This window comes from Sorghum bicolor, chromosome 2, assembly GCF_000003195.3.
Source record: "Sorghum bicolor cultivar BTx623 chromosome 2, Sorghum_bicolor_NCBIv3, whole genome shotgun sequence".
Lineage (NCBI taxonomy): Eukaryota > Viridiplantae > Streptophyta > Magnoliopsida > Poales > Poaceae > Sorghum > Sorghum bicolor.
Genome location: NC_012871.2, coordinates 17,703,107 through 17,720,373, shown reverse-complemented (window position 1 = coordinate 17,720,373; position 17,267 = coordinate 17,703,107). Strand labels below are relative to the sequence as shown.

The following is a 17,267-nucleotide window of genomic DNA, read 5'->3' as shown; positions in this document are numbered from 1 at the left end:
CGGTCCACATGAAGTGGAAGCTCTGCGGCCGCAAGTGGTGGAAGACGATTGAGGAAGACGACCGGAGCGAGGATGCTCATGTGGGCATCATGGAGGCGCTCTTGGCTTCCACACCGGCAGGGTACCATGAGGTGCTCAGGGCGAAGGAGACCGCGAAGGAGGCATGGGAGATGCTGGAGTCCTTCCGCATCGGCTCGGACCGAGCCAAGTGGGCCAAGATCCAGCAGCTGTGTCGGGAACTCAACGACATCTGGTTCAAGTCCGGCGAGTCAGTGGAGGAGTTCGCGCTCTAGCTTCAGTCGCTCGCAAGCCAGCTTAAGCCTGGGTAAAAATAACCGAGAACCGAAACCGAAATAACCGAAACCAAAAATTTCGGTTAGCTGTTCGGTTCTCAGTTCTCAGGAACCGAACTAACCGATCAAATTTCGGTTCTCAGGCTCGGTTAACCGAAAGAACCGAAATTCATAAAACAAATCCAATAAACCTTACAACATAGGCCTAATACCACCTTAACCCTAAATATAAAAGGTGAATGACACCCTCTCATAGCCTCACATCCTCACATTTTTTAAAATAACGACATCTTGCTTTTTTAAAAATATTTTTTCCTATTTTTCTATTCTTTTTTTATGTTTGTGTAAATTTTCGGTTAGTTCGGTCGGAACCGGAACCGAACTGAACTAACCGAAACCGATTTAGCTCGGTTCCAAGATTTGTGAAGAACTGATCGGTTCCTATTTGTGGAGAACTGATTTTGTGTCAAAAACCGAAGAACCGAACCGAACTGAGGAACCGAACGCCCAGGCTGAAGCCAGCAGGTGAGTTTTGGCAAGAAGGTGGACGACGAGGATCTCGTCACCTGTGCGTGGTGCCAGCGAAGTACTCGCAGCTCGCCATGTCCATTGAGACGATGCTGGGCGGCTGCGAGTGGTGGACAATCACAGCTCGGTAGCGCAGGAAAAGGAGAAGCCCAAGTTCTTGCTGTCCGAGGAAGAGTGGACGATGCAAATGAAGGAGAAGCACCGGACAGGGGAAGGCTCCAACCGCGGCGGTGGTGACCACGGCGGCGGCGGCAAGCAGCCGGGAAAAGGCTCGGTGGACAAGAAGAAGGGGAAGAAGTTCATTGACCTGAACGCTTGCCACAAGTGCAGCAAGGTCGGGCACTGGGCACGCGAGTGCCCGGAGCACAATGAGAAGAAGGAAGAGGCACATCTTGCGGAGGCCGACAGCGACGACGATCACGCACTTCTGATGGGAGTGTACTGCGCGAAGCAGAGTGGCGAGGAAGAGGGGCTGGAGGTGGAGCAGAGTCCTATGCCACCGGTCGTCCATCACCTTGACGAGTCGTGGGCGCAGGTTCATCTCAGGGTCGCCGGAGATGAGTCGGAGCAAAGGTGGTACCTTGATTCTGGCGCGAGCAACCACATGACCAAGTGTCGCGCCGCCTTCTCCGAGCTGGACGAGAAACATGCTGTGAGCATCAGGTTCAGCGATGGCTCTCGGGTGGAGATCCGCAGGCGAGGCACGGTGCTGTTCAAGTGCAAGAATGGAGAGCACCGTGCGCTCTCAGAGGTCTACTACATCCCCGAGCTTCGGTCGAGCATCGTCAGCTTGGGACAGCTAGACGAGCATGGTGCGGAGGTGCTCATCCGTGATGGCGTGCTTCAGATCAGGGACCAAGACGGTCGTCTCCTGGCGAAGGTACAATGCTCATGTAGCCGGCTTTATCTCCTTGACTTGAAGATCGAGCAGCTAGTGTGCCTGGCAGCAATGTGCACGGAGAAGCCATGGTTATGGCACGGTGAAGGGTCAAGATTGCGGACTAGAGGGGGGGTGAATAGTCCTTTCTAAAACTTATCGCGTTGGCTAACCGAAACAAAAGCGGAATTAAAACTATCGGTCTAGCCAAGACTACACCCCTCTATCTAAGTTCTCTAGCACCTTGAAAAGATCCTAAACAAGCAAGCAAGGTGCTACCTTAGCAAGAGCTCACCTAACCAAATCTAGAAGCAAGGTCACACAAACCTATGCAACTAGTACTTTGCAAACCGGGGGAGCTCCTACACAAACTAGTGAGGCAAAGCGCACAAAGCCTAAGCTCACTAGCAAGCTCAATAACAAGGCAACTAATGCCAAATTAGAGAGCGCAACTTACTTCGCTACACAAACTAAGCTATGTGACTAACAAGGTTACACAAACCAAATTAGTCACGCAAGGGAACTACTTCCAGCTACACAAGCAAGAAGGTAACTAGAAAGCTACACAAGCTAACTAATTACAAGAGCAACTACACAAGCACAAATATATGAAAGTAAATACAAGCTTGTGTTAGGGACTTGCAAACCAACGGGAAGAACAAAGTTGACACGATGATTTTCTCCCGAGGTTCACTTGGTTGCCACCAAGCTACGTCCCCGTTGAGACAAGCTCCAAGGTTGCCGCCGGTCCTCTTGCTAGTGGTGACCCGCAAGTCACACTCTCCCACATGGAGTGCTTACCACAAGCTCTAGCACTTGACCCGGCCGGACCACTTGTCGCTCTTCACGTCTCGCTCAACTAGAGTTGCTCTTTGCGATCCCCGCGGGGTGAGCACCGTACCCCTCACAATCTCTTCTCCGGAGCACCGCACAATCTCCTTGCGTGCTTCGACGGAGTCACAAGCCACCAAGCCATCTAGGAGGTGGCAACCTCCAAGAGTAACAAGCACCACCGGCTTGCAACACGAACACCTAGTGCCACTCTATGCAATCTTTCAATGCAACGCACTAGAATCACTCACTCGCTATTGATTCGCACTCTTGCAAGCACAAGTGAGTTAGAGGCTTTCCTAGCACTCCCCAAGCATGGACACTAAGTCCCAAGGGTGCTCAGCACCGGCCAAGGCCGGCCACCACTTCTATTTATAGCCCCAAGGGCTAAACTAGCCGTTGCCCCTTCACTGGGCAAAACACGTGGGCACCGGACGCTCACAGGGAGCCACCGGACGCTCAACGCCCAGCGTCCGGTGCTCAGACGTCAGCCACGTGTCACTAGCCGTTTGAAGTCGACCGTTGCCGCTAACGGCTACCTCGCGCTCGCGCCTGACACAGCACCACCGGACGCTCAACAAGTCCACACCGGACGCGTCCGGTGCACACCGGACCCGTGCGCAGAGAGCTCCGCAAACTCGCACGGTCACCGGACGCAAGCCACCGGACGCACCCTGAGCGTCCGGTGCTCACCGGACTCATGCGCAGAGAGGGTCGCCAAACCGCCTGCACACCGGACGCTCTCCGGTGCGTCCGGTGCACTCTGCTGCACCCGACAGCACACCGGACGCTAAAGGCCAGCGTCCGGTGCCTCCGCACAGGGCGTCCGGTGAGTGTTTCCAACTGAGAAACACTCCTGCGACTTCTCCAAAATTTCCCACCGGCGCAATAGAAAATATGCACTTCATTTTCTCGAAAAGCGCCGAATCCCGCCGAGCTTGAGAAACCCACACCTCTCTCAACCCTAGGAACTCCACCTCCTTTGCAAATGTGCCAACACCACCAAGTGTACACCACCATGTGCAAGTGTGTTAGCTTTTCATAAACATTTTCCCAAAGGAGTTAGCCTCTCAAACTTGCCACGCCACTCGATCCTAACACGTATGCAAAGTTAGATCGCTCAAGTGGCACTAGATGACCAATATGCAAACAAGTTTGCCCCTCTTGATAGTACGGCCATCTATCCTAAATCCGGTCATAAACTTCTCTACACACCTATGACCGGTGAAATGGAAATGCCCTAGGTTATACCTTTGCCTTGCGCATTTCATTTCATCTCCTCCAATGTTGATGCAACACATGCACCAACCAATCACCAAATGATAAGATCCACTTCATATCATCACGTGACCATATTGGTTCATCGATCTTGACCTCACTTGCTCTTCACCATTGCCTTGGTCCATCGGCACCAAGTCTTGCTCAAGCTTCACCGTCACACGCGGTCCCTCGCTTCAAAGCCTCCGACTTGCCCTTCACTCTTGCAACCGGTCCATCAAGCCAAGCCTCATCTTGATCTTCTCCACCTTGGTCACATGACTCCATGTCATGTCTCATATGCAATGAGCTCCTCCATCATCATATAATCACTTGTGGACTAATCTCCTGTGTATCTCACATAAACACTATTAGTCCACCTAAGTTGTCACTCAATTAACAAAACCAAACAAGGACCTTTCACACGGCCAGTTCGGCCATCTCAACTTCGACGCACTGGGCCGACTTGGCAAGATGGTGGTGAGCTTACTAGAAATCAAGCACGTTGGCGAACTCTGCGGCAGCTGCCTGGCGGGGAAGCAGAGGCGGCTGTCATTCCCCAAAGAGGCGAAGTATCGCGCGAGGACCCGCTCGAGCTGGTCCACAGAGACCTCTGCAGACCGATTACGCTGACGACCCACGGCGGGCGAAGGTATTTCCTCCTGCTCGTGGACGATTACAGGCGCTACATGGGGCTGCAGCTCCTGACAAGCAAGGCCGAGGCGGCGGACGCCATCAGGCGCTTCAAGGCGCGGGTGGAGGTGGAGTCCGAAAAGAAGCTGAAGGTGTTGCGGACGGATCGTGGTGGTGAGTTCACGGTGGTTGAGTTCGCCACCTACTGCGCCGAGGAGGGGATGGGGCGCCATCTCACTGCACCCTATTCTCCTCAGCAGAACAGCGTGGTGGAACGCCACAACCAGACCATTGTTGGGATGGCACGTTCGATGCTGAAGGCGAAGGGGATGCCGGTGGCGTTCTGGGGCGAGGCGGTGAGCACGACCGTATTCATCCTCAACCGGGCTCCCACCAAGGCGCTGAAGGGGCAGACGCCGTTCGAGGCATGGCATGGGCGCAAGCCCAATGTCTCGTTAATGTGCACATTCGGCTGCATCGGCCATGTGCGCACCACCAAGCCAGGCCTCAGCAAGCTGGAGGACAGGAGCACCAAGGCGGTGTTTCTTGGCTATGAGGAGGGGTCCAAGGCCTATAGGCTCCACGATCTAGTTGGTGGGAAGGTGGTGGTGCCCTGGGACGTCATCTTCGATGAGGCGGCGGCCTGGAAGTGGGAGGAGACTGAATTGGGGGAAGCACCAGAGGGCGGTGGCATCTACGACACCTTTGCCGTCAAACACCTAGTGATTCACGGCCACGGCACGGCGGCGGAGAAAGCCGCCAGAGCTAGCAGTCGATGTGGACGTCGAATCACCAGCTACAGCCGAAGCAGGGGAGCCACCCAATCCAGGCAGGGCTGGGCACCTGGATGCGCCCGAGCTGACCGGGGAAGGATCCCTTGGTTCGCCCGAACAAAGGACACCGGCGGCAGCCTCAATCGAGTACGCCTCGCCGTCGTCCAATGTCTCTGACTTTGTGGATGCTTTCCATGAAGGGGCGGAGGTGTGATTCCGGTGGGTGGACAACATGGTCGGAGAGGCGGCCGTACCAGGATTGGCAGAGCGGCTGCTCAATGACGGCGGCCATACTCTGCTCTTGATGAGCGCTGAGGAGCCAGTGACCTTCGCCATCGCAGAGTGGGATGCGGCATGGTGGGCGGCGATGCTCGAAGAGATGCGGGCGATTGAAGACAACGGGACCTAGGACTTAGTCGATCCAGGGGCGGGATGCCGGCTGATTGGACTCAAGTGGGTCTACAAGGTCAAGTGCGATGAGCGGGGAGCCATGGTGAAGTACAAGGCGCGGCTCGTCGCCTGCGGCTTCGTGTAGCATGAAGGAGTGGATTTCAAAGAGGTGTTTATGCCGGTGGCGCGCATGGAGTCGGTACGGCTTCTGCCAGCGCTCGCGGCGGCCAAGGACTCGCCGGTCCACCACCTCGATGTGAAGTCTGCCTTCTTGAACGGTGACCTGGCGGAGACCGTCTTCATCAAGCAGCCGCCAGGCTTCATCGTCAAAGGCGCAGAGCGCAAGGTCTTGCGTTTGTGCAAGGCGCTCTACGGGTTACGGTAGGCGCCGTGGGCCTGGAACGCCAAGCTCGACGCCACCATGGCGGAGCTTGGGTTCTCGCGGTGTGCCACAGAGCACGCCCTGTACACCTGACGACGGGGAAAGGAGCACCTCATCGTTGGGGTGTACGTGGACGATCTTATCGTCATCGGCGCGCGGGCGGCTGATATCGCGCGGTTCAAGGAGGAGATGGCGGCACGTTTTCAGAGAAGGTGGACGCCACTCTCTACAGCAGCATCGTCGGTGGGCTGCTCTGGCTCTCACAGACACGGACGGACATCGCTTTAGCGGTGGGCTACGTGAGCCGATTCATGGAGGACCCAAGGGAGGACCATTGGGCGGCGGTCAAGCGGCTGCTTCGGTATGTCCATGGCTCGGCGGAGCTGGGCATCGTCTTCCCCAAGCGTGGCGGCCTCCACCTTTAAGTGTTTAGTGAGGCGCCGCCAAAGGCGGCGGAAGGAGCAGCGCTGACGGTGTTCAGTGACGCAGACATGGCTGGCGTTGTTGATGGACGGCGGAGCACCTCCGGCGTGCTCGTCTTCCTCGGCTCATCACCGGTGGCTTGGCAGTCCGTGAAGCAGAAGATGTGGCGCTATCGACATGTGAGGCTGAGTACGTCGCAGCGGCCACAGCAGCGTGCCAAGTGGTCTAGTTGTGACGGTTGCTAGGAGAGCTCACTGGAGCCATGGTTCAGCCATCGGCACTCAAGGTGGACAATCAGCCGGTGATTGTGCTGGCAAAGAACCCAGTTCTCCACGACAGGAGCAAGCACATTGATGTGAAGTTCCATTTCCTTCGGGATTGTGTCGATGGAGGGCAACTGGTCATCGAGTTCGCGAAACCGGGCAGCAACTCGCTGACATCCTCACCAATTCACTCGGGAAGTTTCGGTTTCAGGAACTGAGGAAAATGATTGGCATGGTGGAAGTCAAGTGAGGACAGCAGAATTAGGGAAAGATTGTAAGACATAATCTGTTGTCCCTCTTCTCTCTTTGCCCTGCGGTGGCAGGAACAGGTGGTCAGCTTCAGCTGCCACTGTAAAAGTAGGGCAATAGGCCATAGTTGGTAGAAGTACACCAGCTGGAGTAGTGGGCTGGTATAGGCAGGTACAAGAGTAGATAATGGCTGATATAAACCATGTAGAGTAGTTGTATGGAGTGGTGTAGTCACCATCCAAGTAGTGTACCAGTAGATACATGTTTTGTGTATATATACTCTACCTATTCAATGGAAAAGGGCAGTTCATTTGCCACCACTCCTGGGTTCAGTTTTCAGCCAACGCTGAAGACAGTGTGCTGTGTCTGTGTGTGTAGTGAGCTCTGCTCATCTCCTACCTTGAGACAGGGGAGGAGGAGAGGGGAGGAGAGCAGGTTCTGCTCACCTTGGCCAAGTGCTGGGCCAACAAGAACACTATTTGTTTGTTGTAGGTACTGTTGAAGAACAGTTCCAAAGATAGAAATAGAATCCTACATGTGAAAGAAGATTACATCCAATATAACTTGTCTTGTATTCCAAATCTCCCTCGTCATATATATATATGTACCCTATAAATATCTCTTGAGAGTTAATGCATTCAACATGTAGATGGAAAAGAAAAACATAACCACCGATTTTTTTATACAGAAGAAAAATGGGGAATTCAGTTACATACCTACTTCGGAACATTTTACTTTCCTAACTGTGCCTGTAAATTCAACTTTGTAATAAACTAATAACCCATGTCACGGTCAGCATAAACGACTTTTTCTTGCCTTGTTTACTTCCCAACAAAATTTGCAAAATTTTTCAGATTCCCCGTCACATCGAATCTTTAGAGGTATGCATAAAGTATTAAATATAGACGAAAATAAAAACTAATTATATAGTTTGATCGGAATTGACGAGACGAATCTTTTGAGCCTAGTTAGGCCATGATTGGACAATATTTGTCAAATACAAACGAAATTGGTACTATTCACATTTTGCCAAAAATTTTGGAACTAAACAAGGCCTTAGCTGTTACCGGTGTTTTATGCCATGGAGTCATGATAACGGTATCGGTGTTCCTCCTGTTTTCCTAAAAAACATTGCACATGATCATGAAGTTGTAATGCTTCGACAGTTTGAGCAAACCACGTCCTTCTCTGACAACTGTATCTGAAATTGCATGCCTATTCAGACAAACAACTGTCATGCCAACTCATTCTCATGCGACCTTTAAAAAAAAAATCTCATGGAACGGTTGCGCATCCAGCATATCTTTTGATAGATAAGACAGCTCATAATTACAGATCTTTAATTTTTTATGCCAACGCAAGCAATTTCCAACAGTATGACACCATTTTTCAGCTAAGGCCTTGTTTAGTTCCAAAATTTTTGGTAAAATAAACACTGTAGTACTTTCGTTTGTATTTGACAAATATTGTCCAATCATGGACTAACTGGACTCAAAAGATTTGTCTTACAAATTAAAGACAAACTGTATAATTAGTTATTGTTTTTGTCTATATTTAGTGCTTCATGTATGTGCTGTGAGATTCGATATGACGAGAAATCTGAAAAATTTTGCAAATTTTTTTAGGAACTAAACAAGGCCTAAGAGGTGCACATATAATGATATGCATAATTGAAAACAGTGATGACGAAGTGACAATGCTCAAGGTGATAGACACTAGCAAACTTAGGCAATAATATAACAAGTTCCAGGGAGCAAATGCTATTTTACTCGACAGTTGTTAGGACAAAACCAAGAAAACATGAAGTGGCAAGAAAAAAAATACAAACACACCAATAAATTTTATACAGAAGAAAAATGGTGGGTTGAATTATTCGATACATCACACGTTACTAAACTATAGGCTTCTTTGGCTACACAACACTGTCCTCCAACCTTTGCTCTTCCATCTTCCCCCGTTCACCCAAATTACTCACAAATCACAAAGTATAAAATACACTTGCCAAGAAGAATTTCAATATAAATACAACATATGCCGGCAATAGTGTCCAAAATGGTGGTCTTGGGCTCTTGGCCTTGAAGTTAACCACTAGGCGCCGCAATTGGTATGTCTTCCATACTCTTTTGGAACATTATCTCAGTAGGTTTTAAGCACCCACGAATGTACTCCTGCCCAAGCTGTGCTCGCTCATTGTCCCCAAACCCGAATACAATGCCCTTATTTGTCACTGCAACAGTGTGATACAGTCCGGTGCTTATTTGGGAGACGTAGTGATCCTGCAGGCTCTCAAGAACGCGGGGCCTCATTACTTTGTCCGATGATCCTCGGTCAGGGAACCCTAAACTCCCAAAGCCCATCCATCCAAACGCAACAACTGAGCCCTCATCCGTGAGAACAAATGTCTTTCTCTTCCTTGCACATACCTGAAAAAGTTAAGAAAATATGGAAGGTTTCAGACATGGAGATGATAAGTAACTAAAGCATGTGTGAATAGCAAAGGCACTTTAATTAGACCAAGAAATTAGTATCTCATATTGATGTATAGAAGAATTGATTTGAACTTCTAAAACAAATAATTTGCAATGCCACTTTTATTTAACTATATTGGAAATTGCTTGCTAAATATCTTCCTTGACAGTATGTGACAACAGACCTGTACAGCAACTTGGCCCTTCAAGCTGCTGATCAATTCTGGGCTAGTTTTATCATTCTCATCACCATGACCCAAGGCTCCGCAGTATCCTCTGCCCCAAGTATAAACCTGTAAAGTTCAGACTTTATACTAATGCCTGGAGTGGAATCATTAACAATGTATACGTGAATGCAAACAGGACATTATAGACTTACGTATCCTAGTGCATCAAGAGCCACAGCATGCTCATCTCCAGCAGAAACACGGACTACATGAATGTTCCTCCTCTTAAATGATTGGATTGCACGTGGAAGAAGTTCATCATGCTGATCCCCATGTCCAAGGCAGAAATTAGTGCAAGATCCAAAGGAATGGACTGTTCCATCATCTGTTACAGCAAACGTGTAACTTGCACCGGCTGCAATCTGCACCACCTTAGTGGGGCCTTCAAACAATTCAATAAGCTTTGGAGTGGCCCTGTCTATGGTGTCACCATGACCAAGTTGGCCATGTGTATTACTTCCACAAGTATATACTTGTCCATCCCTTGTAAGAATCACAGTAAAACTTAGACCAGTAGCAACCTGTGAAAAGTTAATAAAATAGCATCAGATTAAGAATACTGAATTACAGAGGCAAAATGAAATGCCTCAGAACAAAATCTATGCAGCCTAGTGAATAAACAATATAGAAAGATGCAATACAGATAAGTGTAGAAAATAAATAGCGTCAGAAAGCTTATCCCAATAACATAAAGATACATATAAAATGGTGAATGAGTGTGTTCATTGTTCAATAGAGAGCTGATTTAATATGCAATAGAAAGTATGAAACTGAACTAGCAGCCAAAAGATGAGAATCACTTGTCCCAAAAAGAAAAACAAAGAGAATTAGGTGGTTTTCCCTCAGGACCTGAGCTGTAATATAGTTCCCAAAGATATGTGCACATGCACATGATTAAGCAGGGAAGGGATCACTGACATGGATCAAGTCAATTTTTTAGTACTGACATATATAAAGAAAACATCACAATGTGAGGCATTTATTGACAAAATCTTCAACATGTGAGTCATACTTATTAACTACAGAATGTGATTTCAACAAGAAATAGAAAAATTGAGAAGAGATAAACATGTGAAAATACAGTACTCTAGAAACCAATGTAAATTTTCAGAACTGAGTTAGCAACTCCACAGAAAAATTACAAGAGAATGGCAGGACATATTATGATTTAGAAAATTTTAAGTAGATCAGACTAAATAAGTACAGCAGCATCAATGGAGACACAAAACATAAAAGGATGAGAAAGATCTGTGGTCCTACCTGTTTGCAGGGAATCCCTTTAAGTGCTTCTACTTGCATTGGTCGAAATATAGTTCTCCCCACTTCGCCATGACCACAGCATAATGATGAATTATCACCACATGTGAAAACCTATTTAGACAAAACCCTTCAGAACACCAAGGCAAGGAAAAGTAGTAATACAGCAATAGGCATAACTCGCTTCAATTAAGGAGATCATCAATTACCTCCCCAGACTCCGTAACGAAAGCAGCATGATTGTGTGAAGCAGAGATGTTTATAACACGAGAAAGTGATGGGAAGGAAACCCGACTGAATGCCGCACACTGTGTAGTATCTGGGCCATGACCTAGCACACCACACAAGCTGGACCCACAAGAATAGACAGAAGAGTCATGGACCAAAAGTGTGTGATATCTTCCTGTGGCTACTTGCATCTGGAAACATACAGGAGGTTCACATGTATAAGGAAACAATTTGGAAACAACAAAAAAAATTGTAGCGGTTTCAATGCCATCCAACATCAGGGAAACCTGTCTCCAAATACAAGAAGACAACTAGATTTTTCTGATTGATATTATTATTTCTTTCTGAACATGACAATTAGCAGTGAGCTCGAATACTAGTAAACTTGTAGTCTTGTAACGATATTGAATAAGCCACAAGACTCAGTATAATTAAGATAAATAGTATGTCCAAAATGCCACCATGCACTGTCCAGAACAAAAAAATTCACTCTAGCAGGAATTATAAGGCAACTATCATTACTATGAGTAAGAAATTAAGGCATAATTTATACTTAAAGTAATTCGGACATTTGTAGCACAATAGCAACTCAATTTACCAGGATTTCAACATCACAGACAATCACTTCTGAACGGTTTCAGATTGTAATTGTGCAGTATATTACGAAGTTAGCATTGTTTGACACAGGAAAATGCATATCAGCATGTCAATACAGGAACATTAACATGTTTACCAATCTGAGATAAGTTGTAAAATCCCGTCCAACTCCGAAACAAGAAAAAATGATCTATATTTGCCTAGCAAAAGAATGTCTTAAATCTGTTTATAATGACTAACATGTGCTAAATATCCCATTTAAGCCACACAAGGGTATTCTTATCAGCTTCATATTATTAGCTTCTTTTAAAGCTTCAAGCACATACGCCATGCATGATTAAACATGTCTTGGTAATTACAGCATTCCAAAGTGGGCAGAGTCCAGAGTGTGAGGCGAATATTTCTAAAGCACAAGATAATCTCATGGCCTTACTTACATACAGGATATGAATATTGAATTTTCATTGGGCCTCAGAGAGTGAAGTGAAGTGAAGTGAAAGGAAGAAAGGAAAGCATGCTCACGCTGCCCGATGAGGTCTCGACCGTGCCTGACGACTGCTCGACGGACTGCAGGAACCTGAGCACCTTCTTCCAGCTTCCCCCGCACCTCTCCAGCAGCTCCCCGCGGGCGGCGGGCCCCATGGCCGCGAACGCCGCCCGAGCAGCGCAGAGCTTGGACGCGGCGTACTCGGCGAGCGGCCTGAGCGCGCGGCAGGTGGCCTCGAGCCTGGCGAGGTCGGCGGCCGCGAGCCCGCCCGAGGTCAGGACCTCCCCGATGAGGTGGCCCGGGAGCTCCTCGATGGAGAACGCGCGCGGCGCCTTCTCCCCGGCCATGGATCCGCCGCCGCCGGGGTCCCGGTGAGGTGACGAAGCCTTGCGTCTCTTGGTCCCGGATCGATCGGAATCATCCAAGGATCCGGCGGCGCGGGTCGAAATGGCGCCGGCGTCCGTCAGCGGGGAGCGGCAGCGGCGGAGCGGGGGTCGGGTTGGGTTGGTGCTGGGGGGACCGAATCAGATCGAGCAGCACAGAGGGTATCCCAGCTTGAGCAGCTCGGAGCGCACCGGCGGCGGGCGGCGGAAGCAGCAGCAAAACCCCGATTGGAACGAATCGAACCGAATCGCGCGAGGGAGGTCGAATCGAGGGAGGAACAGCTCAGCGCACCGAATTCCAGCACCAATCCTGACCTCGGCAAGCGCAGGGGAATCGAAGGGAGGCGGTCGTGGTTGCCGCTGCGGGATTTGAGGCCGGGGAGCGAAGAATCTTTCCTAATCGGGGGATTCCTTGCCCTTCGCCTCCTTCTTTTTTTCCGAAAATCGGCGTGCGTGTATTTGCACGCAAATTACACGCACACGAACCAATATAAATACAGGGGAGATATACGCGGACAAAAAGGCGAGAGGAAAGAATTTCTGTGCACGGGAAGGAATGGAGAGGAGGAAAAAGAGAGCTGAGCGATGAGGCGTGGTGCCGCGGCCCGCGTGCGTGGATCCACCAAGGCAAGGCAACAACGCCTCCTGCTCCCAGCTCCACCCACCCACCACCCCACTAGGCCGGCGCGTGGTGAGCGGGCGTCTCCGGCTTGCGATCACTGAGCCTCTGGGTCCCAGGGGAAGTGGGCCAAGATGTCGGCGACGGGATCGTGGAGGGGTAGGTTCTGCTGCGTGCAACGGGGGGGAGGCGTGGAGCGCTAGGTCGCAGTAGAGGCTGACATGGCCGATCGGCACTGGAGCGGCTGGGCTGGCCCGGACGTCGGTGAACGTATCTGCGTTTTCTGGTGGGGTGCCCGCCCGGGGCTGGACCGCGAGACGGAGGAGGAGAAGGACGTGGCGGGCAGTGTTGCCTCAGGGCGAAAGGGTTGTGCCTGTCGCCTGTCGCGGCGTGAGTGGCCAGTGGGAGGGACGGGATGAAATGGAAGGTTTTTCCGGTCCTGGGCGGCCGGACGGCCGCCGTCGAATCGTTTCGCCTTTCGGGAGGAGCAGAGAACCACGAGCTGGGCTGGTGTGGCTGGGCCAGCAATAACGGCAAGTTTTCCGCTTTCCAGCCGTGAACTAAACAAGTCCTTATGTCACAGCGTGGAGTCTGCTGTATGACATCTCGTGCGCCTCCATGCGCGTGATGTCACGGTGGTCAAGTGGGCCACTGCGTCGTCTTCTGACACTGGCTTTTATCAAGAACTGGCTTGAATTCTTTTCGTTAATTTGGATAAACTTGTTAGGTACACGTACTTTATGATGTAATCGTATCACAAACGGCAAAACTCTTCCAACCTCAAAGCAGACCGCCTCTACTTACCTTGTCGGTTACCAACTTTACGCACTTCTAACGAGAATTAATGATTTTCTATCTCTATTAAATAATTTATCAGATAAGCAAAATATATACGTAGTAACGTAAGTTAATAACGAAAGAGATGAAAAATACAGGAACCGTTTTTTTCTAAAGGAAACCACGTCGGCTCTTGAACCGATACACCAAGAAACGGCGATCTGAAGAAACTAGTCATTTCTATCAAGTTGGAGACTCTGATGACTCGCTGGCTGCAGCTAGGCACGCTCGCTCGCCCGACACGGCTGCACGCTAGCTCTGCTCACCGCGGGATTTCTTGGATTGCAAGTGTTATAAGGACACTTTCAATGCAGAAATAGTTCTATAGATATTAATTATACTACTATCTAAACGTTTTTGCTGATGTAGCATGGTAGTTATTGAAGAGAGCAAAAATTATAGAAACCGAATTTAAGTTAGAAATCATGTCTATACGAGAATCAAGACATGAAGTGATATGATTGGTTGAGAATGGAGAAAAAATAAATATGATTGGATAAAAAATTATTCTGTAAAACCTATCCATTGGGACCATAGTTTGTATATGTATTATCTATAAAAAATAATAGGTATAGAAATTACATATAATTTTTAGCATTGGGACAGCCTAAGTGTATATCACATAAAACTTCCCTCGCACAACTTCAAATTTTAATTGGCATCATTGAATATTCCCTGTTGCGACACCAACAGAATTAGGCCCTGTTTAGTTTTTCACCCAAAAAAATTTTCATCTATCACATCCAATCTTTGGACACATGCATGAAACATTAAATGTAGATAAAAAATAAACTAATTACACAGTTTGGTTGAAAATCGTGAGACGAATCTTTTAAGCCTAGTTAGTCCATGATTAGCCTTAAGTGCTACAGTTACCGACATGTGCTAATAACAGATTAATTATGCTTAATAGATTTGTCTTGCAGTTTCCAGACGAGCTATGTAATTTATTTTTTTATTAGTTTCTAAAAATCCCTCCTGACATCCTTCCGACACATCTGATGTGACACCCAAAAATTTTTTATCTCCAAGGCCTTAGGCCATGAAAAACAACGCTTTCCAGACTAATGTTACAATCCTTTTTTAGAATATTATAAACGGTGCAATTATCGGTCCAACTCGCATGCATATGTTCATAAGGATAAGTGTATGCTCGTGTATATAAACTTCTACATCTGTAACTAGGTCTAAAAAAATGCAACACATTCTCAAAAAAAAAAGAAAAAAACAACCACCGACATGACCACTGTTTCTTTCTGTTCCCCACCGAACAAAAGGTCCCTAAACGTAGTATGCATAAATTTTAGAGCTCTTTAGGATCTTTGAAGGAATTTTAGAAAAATAATGTTAGCAAAGGAAAATTTTCTATCCTATACACGAAGTACGAGGAATTGAAGGTCTATTATGGCTTGTTCTACCTAGTCGAAAAAGAGAAAACACATACAAAGCACGTTGGTGTTACTATTTTTTTATTCGACCTTCCTGCAAACCGAATCCTTCATTTGTTTTTCCTATGCCCCAAGCAAACAATCTCTCTAACTTTCCTAGGTTTTACAATCCTTAGCTTTACACATGAATCCCTATCATACTCCTATGTTTTTAAATTTCTACCTTTAACTTGCCTTGTCTTCCTATTTGTTTTTCGGTATGCTTGTAACAATGATATTTGTTTTCTTTGGAACTTTTTTCTGCTGCGTTGCGCCAAACGCAGGCGAACTTATGATTGGAAGTAATGAACTAGCCCAGCAGTGCAGCAATACAATGTATTTTTTAGAGTAGAACATGATATGTCATACTCCCTTCATCCCAAAATAACTGTTATTTGTGTTTCATAAGAAACAACTTTAACTAAATACATATTAAAGTATTAATATTTATAATACATAATTAGTATCATTGGAAAGATCTTTACATTTAGTTTTTAATAAATTTATTTAAAGATACAAATATTGTATGATTTTTTTATAAATCGAGTCAAACTTGTGGTAAAAAAACCAATAACAGCAATTAATTTGGGACCAAGAGAGTATATATGTATATTTGTTGCAATGAAGGTCGTATGCAAATAATAGATGAGTCAAGGGGAGAGAAAAAAAAAGAACTGGCGGCAAAACTAAAGTTGAGCATGCAGCCTGCGAGCCAAAGGCACGGCCCAAAGCACGGTAATTTTGTCTGGCCCGAGCACGGCACGGCCTGATCCTAACTGGGCCCGGGCCGGCCCAAAGCACGTAGAGGGCCGTGCTTGGGCCGACCCCTCGGCCCGCCGGGCAGCACGGCCTGGCCCGCTTTTAACAGTAGGCACGGTGTCGGCCCGGTATTAGGGAATTTATGAAACTTGAAGTATCAGGTTCTATGACTTATAAAACTTGTGACTTTTGGCAAATGAAATATGATCTATGAGTATATTGCGTGTATTAATGTCTGGTATTTATGCTTTGTTAAATTTTGTATTAAATTTGGTGTTTTTTATATAATGGGCCATGGACCGGCCTGAAGGACTATTGAGCCTCGTGCTTTTTGGGCCGGCCCGGCCTGAAAACCGGCCAACGGGCCGTGCCTGGGCTCTCAGGCAGGCACGGCCCGGTGGCACGCGGGCCATACGGGCCCGTGCCCTATCGGGTCGTGCCTAGCACGGGCCCGTGCCAGGCCGGGCTGGGCCGGCCCGTTGCTCATCTTTAGGCAAAACCAACCACAAGGGCTCTTGAACATTGTTAGGATAAGCTAACCTTATGTCAACGTTCAAGGGACGAACTGGCTGAAGCTATGATTAGATATGGATGAAAACACAGGTGTGGATGCTCTCAAAGCTGACTACACAACTTGGGAAAACTCTGATCTATGCCTTCGAGTTAGGAAGACATCCTAGAAGTGGTAATACTGTTGTGAGTGAAGCATGGTAGAAAGAAAAAATGGCAATTTTTTAGAGTTTTGCTATGGTACTCTAAAATAACTATGATCTGTTCATTAAATTAGATCAGATGGTTATAATCATCTATTAACTTTTATGAGTTAATATATAAATTTTTTATATTTTATAAAATGGGTTAAATATATATAATTTTTATCTTTTAAATCTTTCTTCTAACTAGGTTAATGCCCGTACGTTGTTATGGGTTTTAAAATCCACATACTCTATGTTTCTTCATTTTTTATTTTAATTTTTTTGTCTATATTTTTCATTTCTTTTCAGTTTTTTTTTCGATTTTATTTTATTTTCTGTCCTTTTCTTATTCTTTTCTTGTTTTAATTTTACCTTTTATTTTCT

The 17,267-nt window shown here is 47.4% G+C and overlaps 2 protein-coding genes across 2 annotated transcripts; one reads left to right on the top strand and one right to left on the bottom strand.

The window, feature by feature from the left end:
- LOC110432636 lies at positions 1,003 to 5,369 on the top strand. The gene is made up of 2 exons (XM_021453410.1): positions 1,003 to 1,701; positions 4,311 to 5,369. The coding sequence occupies exons 1-2, from the start codon at positions 1,003 to 1,005 to the stop codon at positions 5,367 to 5,369; spliced, it is 1,758 nt and encodes a 585-aa protein (XP_021309085.1).
- LOC110432859 (ultraviolet-B receptor UVR8) lies at positions 8,642 to 13,167 on the bottom strand. Its single transcript, XM_021453847.1, has 6 exons — positions 12,199 to 13,167; positions 11,061 to 11,270; positions 10,855 to 10,965; positions 9,747 to 10,115; positions 9,553 to 9,660; positions 8,642 to 9,322 (listed from the first exon to the last, which is right to left on the bottom strand). Exons 1-6 carry the CDS (start codon positions 12,508 to 12,510, stop codon positions 8,981 to 8,983), a joined length of 1,452 nt encoding a protein of 483 aa, XP_021309522.1. The 5' UTR covers positions 12,511 to 13,167; the 3' UTR covers positions 8,642 to 8,980.

Coding starts and splice junctions, on each gene's coding strand:
- LOC110432859 (XM_021453847.1), bottom strand. CDS start 12,510: ATGGCCGGGGAGAAGGCGCCGCGCGCGTTCTCCATCGAGGAGCTCCCG. Junction 9,661..9,746: donor CTCTTGATGCACTAGGATAC/GTAAGTCTATAA, acceptor TGAACTTTACAG/GTTTATACTTGGGGCAGAGG. Junction 9,323..9,552: donor AGGGCCAAGTTGCTGTACAG/GTCTGTTGTCAC, acceptor TAACTTTTTCAG/GTATGTGCAAGGAAGAGAAA.
- LOC110432636 (XM_021453410.1), top strand. CDS start 1,003: ATGCAAATGAAGGAGAAGCACCGGACAGGGGAAGGCTCCAACCGCGGC. Junction 1,702..4,310: donor ACGGTCGTCTCCTGGCGAAG/GTACAATGCTCA, acceptor ACTCTGCGGCAG/CTGCCTGGCGGGGAAGCAGA.